This window comes from Cotesia typhae, unplaced genomic scaffold (assembly GCF_013202065.1).
Source record: "Cotesia typhae breed Kobodo isofemale line unplaced genomic scaffold, CoteBio_Ctyphae contig_48, whole genome shotgun sequence".
NCBI classification, from domain to species: domain Eukaryota; kingdom Metazoa; phylum Arthropoda; class Insecta; order Hymenoptera; family Braconidae; genus Cotesia; species Cotesia typhae.
In genome coordinates, this window is record NW_027423756.1 from 5122494 (window position 1) to 5137798 (window position 15305).

Genomic DNA, 15305 nt, shown 5'->3' on the forward strand with positions numbered 1-15305 from the left:
CATTCGCTTTGAATTGAACTTTCAATGGTATAAATTACCAATTTGACATTGACATGAATTGATGTATCATAAATAATTGATAAAAAATAAATACACTGCGTGTGTAACATTACACGAAATACAACTAATTCTTGTCATTTTATTACATAATTTTTTTTTTTTTTTTTTTATCTACACAGTTATTTGAAACAACTTTTCAGACTAACAAATTGATAAAACATTGTTGAATGTAATTAATACACCTTACATTTGATAACGATGATATTAATACTAAACTTAGAAGTAAAAAATATCATTGTTTATAGTTAATGATTAAAAATTAACACAAGTCAATAATAACAGAATTTTATCAATAATCTAATTACATTTTATTAAATATATAAATTAAAAAAGAGAAAAATAAAAAAATAGGCAAGATAAAAAAGAACAACAGATAATTAAAATAAAAAAGTTGTAGTTGAGTATTATTAAAATTGAAAATAACGTATTGACCAAATACGCATACAATACTAGATAACATTTAGCTTATTTATTTATTATTGATTTGCTTAGCGATAATGCTTAAAAGATATAATTTGTATTTATTTGTACTATTTTATTAAAAATTTAATGTGCACGCATCAGACAGTGATAAGTCAGTTCCAATTTAATTTTAAAATAAAGATAATAAATATGTGATGACCATGTAAGCGAATTAAAGAGTAATTCATTCCAGTGTATTAGAGATGCAAATCATTATAGAAATATATAAATTATTCCATAATGTTAAACGAAAGTTTTGATTTTAATTAACAAATTAATTTTCATCTCCAAAAATAATTCCAACTAATTATAATTTTTTTAATTTCTTTCTAAATATAAATTTTAATTGTATAGTTTAAATCAATAATACTAATTTATGAGCACACTAGAACGACACCTAAGATTTCTTCATTGAACCGTATATAATTGAGTTATATATATTTATATAAATATCATAATATATAATTATTTGATAACAAGTGCTAAGTGCGGAGATATAACAACGAGTACAACTAATTAACGTCTCATATGTGGACTTTCTTCCAGTTTTCGCCATACGACCTGTAATGATTTATTTTGTATTCAATAATTGGTACTTCAATATCATTATTTTATGATACTGAAATCAACAGACATCTATCAATGTTTTTTATTTTTTCTTAAAAATCAATTGTAAAAAAAACATATTTATTTTTTACTTTGCACTTGTAATTTTTTTTAACTTGTAAATGTGGAATTTCTTACTAAAATTTTTGGTAATTATTTCCAAGTGGGGTCAACCCAATTTTGGGCCATAACAAGGTAAAAAATTAAAATTTTCAAATTTTTTTTTTATTCTGCTTGATTTTTCTTTGGATTTATGATAAAAAATGTAGTGAAAGAACAAAATAAAAATTTCGATAGCTTCTGTGTCTTCAAGAGTTGGAAAAAATTTTGGCTCTCATGTTTTTAGATAAAATTTCTAATAAAACTAAAATTAGCCGACAGCGAAAAATTTTTGTTTTTTTTTTTTTATTAATTGAATTAGCAATAAAAAAATATTTATAAAAAATTGCACGTATAATTTTTCAAATTTTTTACAGGTAGAATTTTTTCTTTTAAATTTTTTGTAATAATTTTAATAGTAAAAAAATTCTAAAAAAGTTTAGATGTCGGAAAACGTATTTTTCATAAACTTCTATTTTATCTTTTTTTGATATATATATATATATATATATATATATATATATATATATATATATATATATATATATATATATTTTTTTGAAAAGTATATAAAAAACGAATAATTAAAAAAAAAAAAAGTTGAATATCACAATTTTCTAAAACATTAATAAATTAATTTAGCAGACATTTAATAATTTTAAGAATTTTCTTAACAAATAAATTATTGCAAAAAAAAAATTAGAAAAAATAAATTGACATGTAGAAATTTGAAGAAATTAAAAATGCAATTTTTTTAAAACAAATTTTTTTATTAAAAAAAAATTAAAAACTGGACAAGACTGCTAACTTTAATGTCATTCAAATTAGCTGCCACCTGATTAATTTTAAATTTAAATTTTATTTAACAATTAAATTAAGTATAAAAAATTATTTTTAAAAAATTGCATTTTTTTGTTTTTAAAATTTCTACTTGTCAATTTTCTTTTCTTATTTTTTTGCCACAATTTATTTGTTAACAAAAATTCTAAAAATTATCAAATATCTGCTAAATTAATTTTCATTAAAAATCCAAAAAATTGACAAATGTCTCTTAATTTCAGAACCATATTATTTTTATTAACACAGCTAATGTAATATTTATAAGAATTAATAAAAGAAACAATACTCACATTACACATCTCTCGTACGAGTGCTTTTTCAGTAGGATTATGGCCAGCATCCCTTTCTAATTGTTCTCTTACTTCAAGAACCTGAAGTGCTTGAACAACAGCCTCGGGACGTCCACTTCCACTATGAAGATTATGAGGATTGTCACCGTCGTTTGCGGTCTCCCAACGTGCATCCCGACTCTCGGCCTCCCACGTTTGGGCTCTTGCCTGCAACATGCTTTTGTCTTCCTCAAGCTGTTTCACTCTTTGCTCAAGACTCCGCACGTATTGCATCGTTTCATCTATTTAATTATTAATAGTTATTATAATAATTGTTAAAATTATTATAAGCTGTTATTGTGGCAAAAAAAAATCCATTATTAAATAAACTATGTCCTCACTAACAACTAATAAACTATATGACACTGAAGTTGAGAAACGTCTGATAATTTTTAGAATTTTTTTAATAAACAAATTATAGCAAGAAAATTTTAATTAAAAATTTCATGTTTAGAAGCTCTGAAAAATTATAAATGACATTTTTATAAATTATTTTCTATGTCTAGTTCATTTTTAAAGAAAATAAAAAAATTGTCAAGTGTCTGCTAACTTCAGCCTCATTAAACTACAACATTAATTTTTAAAATATTTACCGTTAAAAAAAGAAGTATGCCGAACTTGACGTGGCGGAGCGGGTGGTGGTGGAGGTACCGCGGTTGTTTCTTCAGCGTTTGTACTCGAGCTAGATCCATCGCCGTCATCTCTCTGGGCACCGCCACTTCCTCGCTCTTCGTCCAGGTACAAACAGAGCTCTTTTAATTCGAGATTGTCTTTTATCAGTTCCTGCAAAATAGTATTTACAATTGTTTTGTTAATTTACTTCATAAAAATTAATTTAGCAGATATTTAATAATTTTTAGAATTTTTTTTAACAAATAAATTATGGCAAAAAAATTGATATTTAAAAATTAAAAAAAATTAAAAATCCAATTTTTTAAAAATCATTTTTTGAAACTAATTTTTTTGTTAAATAAAATTTTTAAATTCTCTAATGACTGCTAACTTTAATGTCATATATTTAATCATTTTTACAACCTTGATTGACAAATAAATTATAACAAAAAAAAGTAAGAGGAAAAAAAATTGACATGTAGAAATTTAAAAAAATTAAAAAGGCAATTTTTTTAAAATAATTTTTTAGAATTAATTTAATTGTTAGATAAAATTAAAAATTAATCAAATAACAGCTAACTTTGATGTCATATTTACATAAACTAATGTGATATTTTTACTAGTATAATCTAACAATTTTTCAAGTGATAATAAATCAATTACTGATGCATACCTGCTGTTTATTATCTAACTGACGTAATTTATTTTGATAGGCCGAAACTTCTTGTTTCATCACACTTGCAGTGTATCTGCCAAACCGCTGCCATTCCCGGGCTAGTTTTCGCCCTTTTTGACGGTCGTCGTCCAAAAAACAACACAGATCTCTTAATTCCTGATTGTCATCGCTTAATCGTTGATTTGCTTCTTTTAATGACCGCAACTCACCGAGCTAAATTTAAAAAAATATCTAATTAATTTTTTATGAATAAAATTAATTTTGGAGGGGCCAAGTACACTTATTAGTGTTGTGAAAAGTATGTATATTTATTTTAAGAAATGAAAAATTTTAATTAAAAAAATTATACTGAAGTTAGTTGACAATTGTCAATTTTTATTAATTTTAAAATCAATAACAATAAAAAAATGCTTCTAAAAATTTTCACATGTAGAATTTTTTAATAAAATTTTTTTTATAATGATTGTATTATTACAAAATTTTAAAATAATTTTTAATGTCTTCCAACTTCAATGTCATAAAAAAATACCTTAAAAAATTTTCACTAATAATTTTTTTTTTAATTTTCACACGTGGAATTTTTTTATTAAATTTCTTTGATAATAATTTTATTGCTATGAAATTTTGAAAAATGTCAGTGAACTTCCATGATTTAAAAGAAACTCAATTGTTTTTTTAAAAATGTTTTAAAAACAATTATTGCAGTATTAATTTTTCTTCATTTCTTCTTTATTAATATTTTATTTCTTCTATAAATAAAAAAAAATTTTTTTAAATAAATTAATTAAATAAAAAAAAAAATTCTTTCTATAAACGTAAAATTTTTAAAATTTCTCAAACTAAATAGGATATTTCAAAATTTTTTATTCATTAAATAATCATAAAACTTCTCAAATAAAAAAAATATTCCACTGATATTAAAAAACTATAATTACCAAATTTTGTATCTGTCGATTTTGCTCAGTAACAATTCTAGCAAGATCACTCTCAGTTTTTCTGACAAACTTGAGCATTTCCACAGGACTGAGTCGCATAAATTCTTCGTCGCTTATTCTCTGTTTGCCAGTATTTGGAATAATAATATTACCACCGGGATAGCTGCTGCTGCTGCTACTGCTCGACGGCAAAAATTGTCCGGGGGAAATTTTCGAGGGATAATAAGAGTGAGCTGGAGCTTTACCGGCAGATCCGAGAACCATTGGCTGGTTGCCGAGACTATCTAATTTAGGAAGATACTTTGCCTGAGCATCTTTGATGTTCGTCACCCGCTGGGGTTGCTGTGACTGGGGGTAGCTGTTCAAAAGGGCATTTGGGTTGCTGCCGATACTTGTCGAATTCTTTAGGATACCAATAGTGGGCTGAGGCGGCGGCTGATACTGAGGCGGAAGCTGCCCAATAGATTGTTGTTTCAGAAGATGATGCTGCTGCAGCTGTTGCTGCTGAAGTTGGTGCTGTTGCGCTTGCTGTTGCTGGTGTTGTTGCTGCTGCGGCTGTGGTTGTTGTACTTGCTTCTCTTGATGCTGCGTCGTCTGAGATTTTGTTTTGTTGGACATGATGGCCTTAGATCAAGTGTAAAGTGTCACTCGTCCCATTTCTGTTAAAATTCATTCGCTGTCCACTTTTAGTCTTTTTCCACTATAATTTATTCCTAAAAGTCATTTATTATCTTAATAACAACAACGATTACAACTTACAGTACTCACTTGTCGGTATAACAATCACAAAATTCAAAATTTAAGATACTTTAGTAAATATTTATCTATAAAAAATTTAAAAACTGTGCCGCAATTAAATCACGCTCCAATATGGCTGAGAGTAGTTAAATACCATGAATTGAATTTAAAGGTATAGGTATACTGCGTTGGATTTTGATCACCAGGCTTAAAAAAATCCACAGTATAAGTAACCAGTAACCAGCTAACGAGGAATAGAGAGAAAAGAATTTACACAGGCAGTACTCGGTAAACTGATCTAGAACGCGTGAATGCTTCAACTTGCCCACCAGATATAAATGTGTATTAAAATCGCGCGGGCGCGATGAAACAACTACTTTGCAAACTTTTTGAATAATAAATATAAACTAATGACTAATCAAAAGTATATTTTTTATTAATCAGCACATTTCTGACAGGAAACGAAGAAGACTAAGTATAACATAACTAAGTATACTCTCTTAAGCGTAATACAACTTGAGAGCAGTGGGTACACTGGTAAGAAGGGGTACCTAAGGCGGGGGGTCGTGTACCTGTGCTGTGCCGCGCTCTTATACCTTTACCTCTCTAGTATACTTTTTGTGCTGACGCTAACGCGCGCCATGCATTTTACAGTAGATTTTCATCCCAGCCATCCCATCCGGCTTACATTCGCTGTCACTATACTATATCAGATGTGAGTGTGTAGTCCACGAGAGACCAGAGCGAGAGAGAGAGAGAGAGAGAGAGAGAGAGAGAGAGAGAGAGAGAGAGAGATTTAAGTCAAGAGTATGGTAGTAGGTAAAAAAGAAATAACAAGAGAAAGCAAAGGTAAGCAAAGGTAAAATTACTTGCCGCAACCTACAGAGTAGAGGGGAACCAGAGGTGAGTTTAATAAAGTTGAGATGAGTGCTCGGATAGTGGATGACACTGAAGGGCACTGAAGGGAATACTGTACCCTGTACTCTAGATATATATACATCGTACTGGTTACTTGTCAACGCATAACACGCTAAATTAATTAAATATATTCACCCTTGAACGTTTTAAATCCAATAGCTTTAACTAGCCTACTATTAATTAAATTATATTCCAGTAACTAAACTGCTAGGGCTTGTAAAATATTTATAAACAATCAATTTGTATTATACAATAAAATAATAATTAATGTAAAATAATTCAATTATTTTAATTAATAGACATATTGTTTTGCTAACGCTCGGAAAAATCTGGCTTTGCGAATATTCGCTGCCTCTCTCTGGATTTCGTCATTATTATTTGAGTTTAATTCGAGCATCCCGATAACTTTTATGGCTAATTGTTTTCTGTGATGCTCGCCACGCTTTGAGTGCAGGTGGATCAGAAATTCCAAGATGGTAGTGTCCCAAATACAGTGGTAATAAGCGTCCATTGCATCGGTGGACGCGCAAATCTTTTGGTCACTGGATGCCATTTTGAAGGCTAGTGAATAATTTATTTCTTCTAAAAATTGACATAATACAGTCGCCTGTGTGTAGCACTGGAGATGCGCGCAGCATTTAATCATGCGCCAATATATCGGTTGCAGGTGTCCTGGGACTCTCTGACTGAATAAATTACTTTCTACCATAATCGCTTCAAGGTAGTACTTCATTGCACTCTCGTAATACGTCAATACTAAAAATGAAAATTTTATTATTTTTTCTATCAAGGAATTTATAATTATGATTTTAATAATAATAATCTTACTGAAATTGAGGTCCCCCATAGCTCGTAAGAAATGAACATTTGTTGGGTAACATTTCAATGCTTGAGTCAATAAATGGAGTAAAAATTCGCTGATCATCCTTATGTTGTAAGAATTAGCGCTGTAATTTAAGTAAATATATATAAGATTTTATTTAATGAAACAAATATGATTTAATGGGTGTGGTCCATGCCTACACAGAATTTGTCTCCATTTTGAAAATTCACAAAATTTATTTCTACTCGAGTCAAGCCAATATGTTTCTTTTCACATAAAAAAATCTCTATGCAAGATAAATTCTACACCGCGGCATCACTACACACATAAAAACAATAAACAGAATATTTATACATAAGAATATCTCTCAGATTTGAAATCTCTACTAAACCCTAATTTCAAGTCGTAAGCGCTTGACATTCGATGTAAGAAAAAAAAAAAAGAATAAATAGACTATTATTTAAAGTAATTAATTTAAAAATAAGTGACTTTAATGTCACTAAAATTAATTGACAAGTGGCAATTTTTAGGATCTAATAATGAATAAATTATTATAGAAAGCATTTATCAAAAAATGCTACTTGTAGAAATTAAAAAAAAAAATATTGATGCAATTTTTCCTAAATATTAAAATTTATTAGTTATATTAAACTTAGGAAAAAAATTATATTAATTTAAAAAATCTCTAAATACGCATTTTGTAATTTTTAAACGAATACATTTTTTCATTTTTATGTAATAAAAGAAATAAATAATTCACTCCGCGGAGTTTTTTTTATAAATGTATCAATGTTAATAGTCTATTTATTTTATTTTTGTTTTTTTTTCTTAAATCGAATAAAGCCCTTAGAATCGATACTGCGGTGTAGAAAAATAATCTTGTATAAAGATTTGTCTATGTGAAAAGAAACGTATTGGCTTGACTCGTATAGAGATAAATTTTGTTAGTTTCTAAAATGGAGAAAAATTCTGAGTAGGCATGCACCACACCCGATATAATAAAATAAAATAAATAAAATTAAAGTTTAAAAAATTACTTTGATATACTGGCTGGCCAAAGAGTAAGATATTGCGTGTACAATTCAAGACTTGATTCATCCCGCAAGACATTGTGTATTCGTGCCAACAATGAAATGGCAACCGCAAGTGCTGTAGGCTCTCGCAGTCTAAGAAGCGTACTGGTAATAGTGTTATTCATAATATCTTTAGTACCACCGCTACCACCGATGGAAATCGTCGTAGAAGACCCACTATTTCCACTGGTGCTACTTCGTTTTTGCGGTAAATCTTTAGGTGGTCCAAAAGTAACAAGAAGCAAGTCCCATGCTTCTCTCGGAAATTTTCGTGTACCTTTCTGTTTAACAATTTCTTGACAAACGCTACTGATTGCCGCCGCAAAGTCGCACTGATTCCAACGTTTATCCATCCCACAAAAATAATCCCACTCAGCCATATTCAGTAAAAATACCACGCAATATTCAATTATTTCTTGTCGAGGAATAGCTTGATCTGTTTCTCGTACATTCGCAAGACACTGTTTACATTTTTCTACTAACTCCAGGAGATTGGTGTCTTCGACAGTTGAAGTTACAGTTAAATTAGCGTTCCACGAATTGTAATACTGTAAAATTTCAACTAAAATAAGCTCCCAGCTGATCATCTTAGACAATTTATACGACAGATTTATCAAGTTTGGATTCTGTGTGGCTATATGAACTTGTATCTCATCTTCAATAGCATTCAAAAGGGCTTTTGCATCCTTTAAATTTTTTGCGCTCGTCAATTCGCGGCTCTTGGCTAGCAAGATAAATGTATAGTCTTGATACAAGCCGTGCGGAAGACTACTAACTACGCTTTGCAACGGAATGGGTATCTCCCAGCGACTTTTCGCTCGGCTAGGTGGATTCATCGAGCTTTGTCTGTCCAATTTTATTAACAAGTCTCGTATTTCAACAGGATCATACGAATGAATTAACTGTCTCTCCAATTCAAATATGTGGAACTTTTTACTTTCTAAAACAAATTAAAAATATAATTAACTGTTGATCTATTTTTAAAGAATTAAAATAAATAAAATACAGCACGTACGGTTGTAAGTTGTAAGAGAAACTCCCCAATCGTTATTTAATAATAATGCAGGCAGCTCAGTTACCTCTGGCGCGGCCCGTGTCCTTATTTCTTCGAGTTGTTCACCATCAAATAATGATTTGTACGACTCATTAGCTAAAATACGTTGAGACAGCTCAATTATATCAGTCATCGTTATTAAATATAACAGATAACGAGCTATCCGTTGCTTATTTGTTGTAGAAGCATTCACCAGAACGCTGTCAATTGCCTAGAAAGTACCCAAGTATTAAATTCAATTTATTTAATAAGAATAACGATAAATCTTACCGGAAAGAGTATATCCAAGCTGACGGATTTAGAACGCTTTATTTCAGTAATATAATTCCCTTGTACTATAACATTATCTAGAATTTTTCTCACTAAATTTAAACATTGAACATTCAATAACAAATCTCTGGGAACGACAATTTTATTATTCGCCACGCCTCCTTCTATATCCAACTCCAAATTATCTCTGTAAATCATTGGGATTTCTCTTGCAATATTGTCGGCTTTCAATATATCTAATATTCCCTGCAAAAAAAAAATAATTTTATTAGAAATTTTAACATCGATTATGTTTAAGGTAGTATCTCCGCGAAAAGCATATTTCAAAAAACTTATGGAATTTTTTTTTATCGAAAGATATTAATAATTCACCATCAAAATTTCAAAATGCAATTTTCCGTACTACTCGAGTGATGCAAATACTAATTTGAATTCATACTAACTTTACCATCTCTCTATACCTCTACATGTAAAAGATGCAATTTCGAAAATTAATTACTCAAAAACGGTACGGTGAACTGATCTGAAATTTTGATGGTGAATTATTAATATATTTATCTTTCGATAAAAAAAACTCCATAAGTTTCTTGAAATATTCTTTTTGTAGAGGTACTAACTTAATAATTAAACTTACAGCATAATTATTTCTAACGGAGTTATGTAACTGTTGAGTCAAAGAAAGTTCAACTCCCACAATAGCGACATTCGTCGCGCGACAATACCCGTCCAAAACGTCTTTCTGTACTCGGCAATACGACATTTTGGTTTTTAGTGACGTTAAATTATTAAAAAAATCTCGCGCTTGAGTGATATGGTATTTAGCGATATCATATTCTTCTCTCAGTAAATAAATAGTTGCCAAATCGTAATGAATTTGACACTTGAATTCTTCGACAGATATGTCTTGCATATTTTCCCAATTTTGTTTTATCTCCGAGCTGTCTTCAGTTAAAATTTGAAATGTGTCAAACGTTAACATTTTGGGTTTTATGTCTGTCAATTGAATAACAGCATTCAATACTTGTACACTGTGTTGGACGTTAGTTTCAATTTTCCTCATGATATCGTCGACCAGAGCCGGCGCTACATACGTTGGTTCCTGAATTCCAGGTCTGCAAATATAAATATCTGTTTTAATATTAATTTATTTAAATTATTACTATGAATTAAATATTTTAATTACATGTGTATAAACTGTGGCTTCGACTGCTTGTTATTCAAAGCCTTATTAACAGTAGCTCTGATATGCCACCTGTGATACAAAACAAGCGTGAATAAAAATTGATCGCTGACAGTAGCAATGTTAAATTCCGGGCGACCGGGTAACTCTATAATAAAATCTCCTGTGATATAAAAAAGATCTTGCAAAAATGTCAGCTGCATTGGAAGCGGAAGTTTTATCTCTAAAATATCCAAATCCCATTTGAAGTAAGCTCCTATTTTTAAAGACAAAATTTTCAAAGCAACACTCTTGTGCGAGTATTTTTTGTTGTTGCTAATTTTTGATTCACTTGATTCAAAATCAATTATTTTGACCTCCGAATCTCGGGAATCTGAATTTATTGACATAAACTTAATCATCAGGTCTGTCGGGGACGGATCTAAAAAAAAACGTAAATTAAATTAGTTGACATCTAAAAATTTTTTGAAATTTTTTTTTTATTAAAAAAATTATTATAAAAAAAATGTTCACTTGTGAAAAACTTGAAAAACGACACTGAAAAAAAAAATTAACTTGATCCAAAAAAAAAAAAAATTCTTGAACCAAGAAAATAATTTTGAAGAAGCTGTCTTGAATAAAAATGAAAAATTCTTGAATCTAGTAAAATTTTTTAGCTTAAGAATTTTTCGACTTAAACCAAGACGATGAAATTCTTCAAAATTATTTACTTGATTCAAGTAAATTTTTTTTTCTGTGTATGAGTACAATTTTTTAAAAATATTTTTTAGCTCTAATTTAATAAATGAAAAGAAATTAAAAATGTTGGCAAACTTTAGTATTATAAAAAAGAAGTATAAAAAAATATGACACTGAAGTTGACAGACATTAAAAATTTTTTTAGAATTTTTTACCAATTAAATTGTTAAAAAAAATTTTAATTAAAAAGTTTTACAAATGAAAATTAATAAAAATTAAAAGTGAAAATTTTTAGAAACATTTTTTTTATTGTAATTGATTTGTTAAAAAAATTTTTAAAATTAACAGCTGACCGCTAACTTCATTATTATAAAAAAATTAACAAATAATGAAAATAAAGTTAGCCGACATCTAAAAATTTTCAGAATTTTTTTTTATTGAAAAAATTACAAAAAAATAAAAAAAAAATTTACTCGTGTAAAAATGTTCAAAAACTGCAGGTTCAATTTTTTAAAAATATTTTTTTGTTTTAATTAAATTATTAAAAAAAAATCAAAAAAATTAGACCGTCGACTAACTTTAATGACATAAATAAATATCCAAAAATAAATAAATTTACCTGGTAAATTTTTTGAAATATGTTTTTTCAACAAAGACGGGTTTAACAGAAATTCAAACCATAGAATCGTATCCGGTGAAATAGGTACAGTTCCCGGTCTCAACAAATCGACATCCATCATCACTCGTTAATTAAATATCAACTATAAATAATCTAAATTAGTAATTAAAATTTTAATAAAGTAATTATGAGGATTTATAACAATAAACAGTAGATAATTCTTCGAAAGGTTAAACTTGTTGTTCTTATCCTGCAGACAATTGACGACTGACACGATCAGCCATCAGACCGGCCACTGGATACCTAAACCGTGCACAGATGGCAGAAGAATTTTGTTTTTCTGGCGTTTCTGGTGAATTCTCTGATTTTATTGCTATCAAAGTTCACCAGAGGGCAGCTGGGAAGAAATCTAAATATAAAGCGCAACCACACGGAGCTTAGATAGATCTATCTAAGCTCCGTGCGCAACCACCTGCACTTGACACCACCTGCGTCTTTTACTTACGTATACTGTAGGTAATACTATATACTCTGTTCTCCTGTATTCTGTATTTCGTAGTCCTTTAGCTTTAACTCCTATAAAGATAACTAGTGGAAAAAATTCGTATGTTTTTTTGCCAGTAATAAATACATCTCAAATTGTTACAAGTAAGTAGATATATATATATATATATACAAGCAATATAAATAAGCAAATATCTTTATCCCATCATAAAAATTTTTCTATGTAAAGAATTGTGTAATGTACATATAAAATTGTCTTTTAGGAATTAATATTGTTGATAGTTATGGACGTTGACTGAATCATACCTCTATGATTAATCCATCCTGATAATTTAAATATTTTAATTACCAACTGGATTAGTCGCTCTGTCTATGTAATATACATTCACGTCTCGAGAGACCCAATCAGGTCAAATATAATCAATTTAACGGTTGACGGAAGATAAAATGTCGTGTTGACGTTTTTTATCCAACAGAAAATGGCTAAATTGCATATCTTCAAATGTTTTTATTTATTTCTCGTAATAGTGATCAATATTACCACTGATTTTTGTTACGCAAAATTAAAATACTCTCTATCGAAGCATGAATCTTATGAAACATGTAAGTAATTGCTTGACTTTTAAAATAATAATTGTATAAGGTGATTTATTAATGGAATTGTTTGTTATAGATAATCTCACACAAGAAGAAATTTGCCATCCTTTACGAGGCAAAGCTAAACCAATACCAAAGTTGACTCGTGCTATAACAATAGAACCCAGTTATATTTTTCAGAGCTGGAGAACACCTCTGAACACCGATTTGATATGTAAATTTATTGTTAAAACAGCACATCGACAAAATTTGATGGTTGTTATACAGAATTTGTCATTTCGTCAAAATGGTTCTAAATGTGTGGATTATGTCAAAGTAATTCTATTTTTTATTAATTTTATTATGATACTGAATTTAACAGACATCTTACAATTTTTAGAATAGAATAGAATTTTATTCGTATCACAGTACGTGTTTTACAAAACTGTCTTTGACTTATTTTAATTATTTACATTTGTTATGATTACACTTAGTTATGACTCGTTTTTCTACATTTTTTTTTTTTTTTTTTTTTATATGTGACACTTCTTACTCCAAATATCATAATTACGTTACAATATTTTTATACCCTTTTATACTTATACAGCATTTATAATTGTATTTCAATGTTAGCAATTTTTTGACATCCTATATGGCAACAATATAAGATAATTTTTATAACATTTAAATTACAGTGAAAAAAATTTAGTAACAAATTTTTATTTTCAAAAATTATTTTTTTTTTTTTTTTAATTGATTATTATTTAGAGTCGTTTTTAACTGCTGTAGTCATATCACCGACTTTAACTGTTGGGAGTGATACGTTGGGGTCTTTTTGGGTTTTGTAAATAGTGAGTCAGTCCGATTTAAAAAATTATAATACGAATTTTGAAAAATATTTTTTTATATAATTTATTTGTCATAAAAATTTTAATAATTGTTAGATGTCTGTTAATATCAGTATCATATTTTAATTTGATAATATCCGTATTTTTAGTTTAAACGAAAAAATCGTGATGATGGTAAACCATTTTGCGGAAAAATAAACTATGAGAGAATATACGACGATTTTACGAGGAATATTGTTGGTGAATTCACTAGTAATATGGAAGATGAAATAGAAACAACGATATTAGTATCGAAACAACCTTTAGATCCAGAAGATCCTCCCTTGAATATAACACTCGTATATACTCCATTTAAAGGTATGAGAACTATTAATTTCTTTCATTCAATTAATATTTATTTATTTTTTTATTAACAATTTTTTTTTTTAAATATTAGACTGTTTCCGTAGTGAAGGTTTAAATAACAATGGTCAGATTTATAAACGACCAACAGAAACATCAGAGTATTGTATACCAGAGGATTATATCTGTGATGGAATAACAAATTGTCTTCCTGAAATATGTAAAGACGAGTCAAATTGTCCTGAGATAATCGTAAGCAATGGAGTTGGAACAAAAGTAACAATAACTGCCGTTTCGACAATATTGCTCTGTTTTATAATATTTTTAATGGGTCTATGGATTTGCCGGCGAAACCACAAACTGTGTTGGTCTCCGGACTGTGCTGGTCCGCCGAATCCGGATGACCATAGATTTACAAATGCCAATAATCGTGGATCAGGTAATTTTACTGATCAACAGTCGCCGTCGGTACCTTCCGCGCCGATGCTTCAAGTTGCCGTTCTTTCGTCACCCGCTGACAAAGATTTGCCGCCTAGTTACGACTCTCTATTTCCCGCGGAGGACGTCGGAGTTCCGCCACCCGTGCACAGTAATATATAAAGTTATTTTTATTATATAAATTTACTATTATAATATACGTAATATGTAATAATAATTAGTATTCATTAAGGTCACATGTTACCTTTGTTGCGCGTTTTTGAATTGCAATTATTGAATGCTCAATTATTCGAACAAATTGTACATGAAATTATTGACTAATATTCAAGCTGGTTTGTTATGTTATACGGCAGTATTTTAAATGATCTAAATTGTATATAAATATTTAATAATATACGTAATGATGTGTAGTTGATAATAATTATAAGTAATATAATATTAATTGTGATTTTTAATTCTTTCAAAGTAAACATGCCAAATTAACTTTATAATTATCTCAAGCAATTAGATATTTATGTATAAAAAAATTTTTATTATATATAATCGGATTTACCCGCAGCTAATTATTTACAATACGGATTATCCGTAAAGTATAATCTAATCGGATTTAATTATATATTTAATA

At 28.8% G+C, this 15305-nt stretch overlaps 3 protein-coding genes across 4 annotated transcripts; 1 reads left to right on the plus strand and 2 right to left on the minus strand.

Annotated features, from left to right (window-relative positions):
- Positions 1–925: 925 nt before the first annotated feature.
- Ccdc85 (coiled-coil domain-containing protein 85) lies at positions 926–6543 on the minus strand. 2 transcript variants are annotated; one of them, XM_074246305.1, is made up of 6 exons: positions 6411–6543; positions 4620–5332; positions 3682–3897; positions 2990–3179; positions 2358–2638; positions 926–1083 (listed from the first exon to the last, which is right to left on the minus strand). In XM_074246305.1, the coding sequence occupies exons 2-6, from the start codon at positions 5235–5237 to the stop codon at positions 1039–1041; spliced, it is 1350 nt and encodes a 449-aa protein (XP_074102406.1). In that variant the 5' UTR covers positions 5238–5332; positions 6411–6543; the 3' UTR covers positions 926–1038. The 2 variants fall into 2 exon arrangements, with proteins under 2 accessions (XP_074102406.1, XP_074102405.1); XM_074246304.1 differs by having other exon boundaries at positions 4620–5319; positions 5388–6489.
- Positions 6484–12244, minus strand: Ints8 (integrator complex subunit 8). The gene is made up of 8 exons (XM_074246294.1): positions 11973–12244; positions 10679–11096; positions 10130–10607; positions 9496–9741; positions 9187–9436; positions 8136–9111; positions 7104–7222; positions 6484–7031 (listed from the first exon to the last, which is right to left on the minus strand). Exons 1-8 carry the CDS (start codon positions 12091–12093, stop codon positions 6568–6570), a joined length of 3072 nt encoding a protein of 1023 aa, XP_074102395.1. The 5' UTR covers positions 12094–12244; the 3' UTR covers positions 6484–6567.
- Positions 12245–12431: 187 nt separating this feature from the next.
- On the plus strand, positions 12432–15121 carry LOC141529657 (uncharacterized). The gene is made up of 5 exons (XM_074246306.1): positions 12432–12620; positions 12740–13079; positions 13150–13388; positions 14050–14257; positions 14337–15121. Exons 2-5 carry the CDS (start codon positions 12956–12958, stop codon positions 14840–14842), a joined length of 1077 nt encoding a protein of 358 aa, XP_074102407.1. The 5' UTR covers positions 12432–12620; positions 12740–12955; the 3' UTR covers positions 14843–15121.
- Positions 15122–15305: the final 184 nt, after the last annotated feature.

Excerpts from the sequence above, each read along its gene's own strand:
- Ccdc85 (XM_074246305.1), bottom strand. The coding sequence starts at position 5,237 with ATGTCCAACAAAACAAAATCTCAGACGACGCAGCATCAAGAGAAGCAA. Across the intron at positions 3,898-4,619 it reads ATCGACAGATACAAAATTTG|CTCGGTGAGTTGCGGTCATT; the intron begins GTAATTATAGTT and ends TTTTAAATTTAG. Across the intron at positions 1,084-2,357 it reads TCGTACGAGAGATGTGTAAT|GTCGTATGGCGAAAACTGGA; the intron begins GTGAGTATTGTT and ends AAATCATTACAG.
- Ints8 (XM_074246294.1), bottom strand. The coding sequence starts at position 12,093 with ATGATGGATGTCGATTTGTTGAGACCGGGAACTGTACCTATTTCACCG. Across the intron at positions 11,097-11,972 it reads TATTTCAAAAAATTTACCAG|ATCCGTCCCCGACAGACCTG; the intron begins GTAAATTTATTT and ends GTTTTTTTTTAG. Across the intron at positions 9,112-9,186 it reads TTCTCTTACAACTTACAACC|AAAGTAAAAAGTTCCACATA; the intron begins GTACGTGCTGTA and ends AATTTGTTTTAG.
- LOC141529657 (XM_074246306.1), top strand. The coding sequence starts at position 12,956 with ATGGCTAAATTGCATATCTTCAAATGTTTTTATTTATTTCTCGTAATA. Across the intron at positions 13,080-13,149 it reads GCATGAATCTTATGAAACAT|ATAATCTCACACAAGAAGAA; the intron begins GTAAGTAATTGC and ends TGTTTGTTATAG. Across the intron at positions 13,389-14,049 it reads AATGTGTGGATTATGTCAAA|TTTAAACGAAAAAATCGTGA; the intron begins GTAATTCTATTT and ends CCGTATTTTTAG.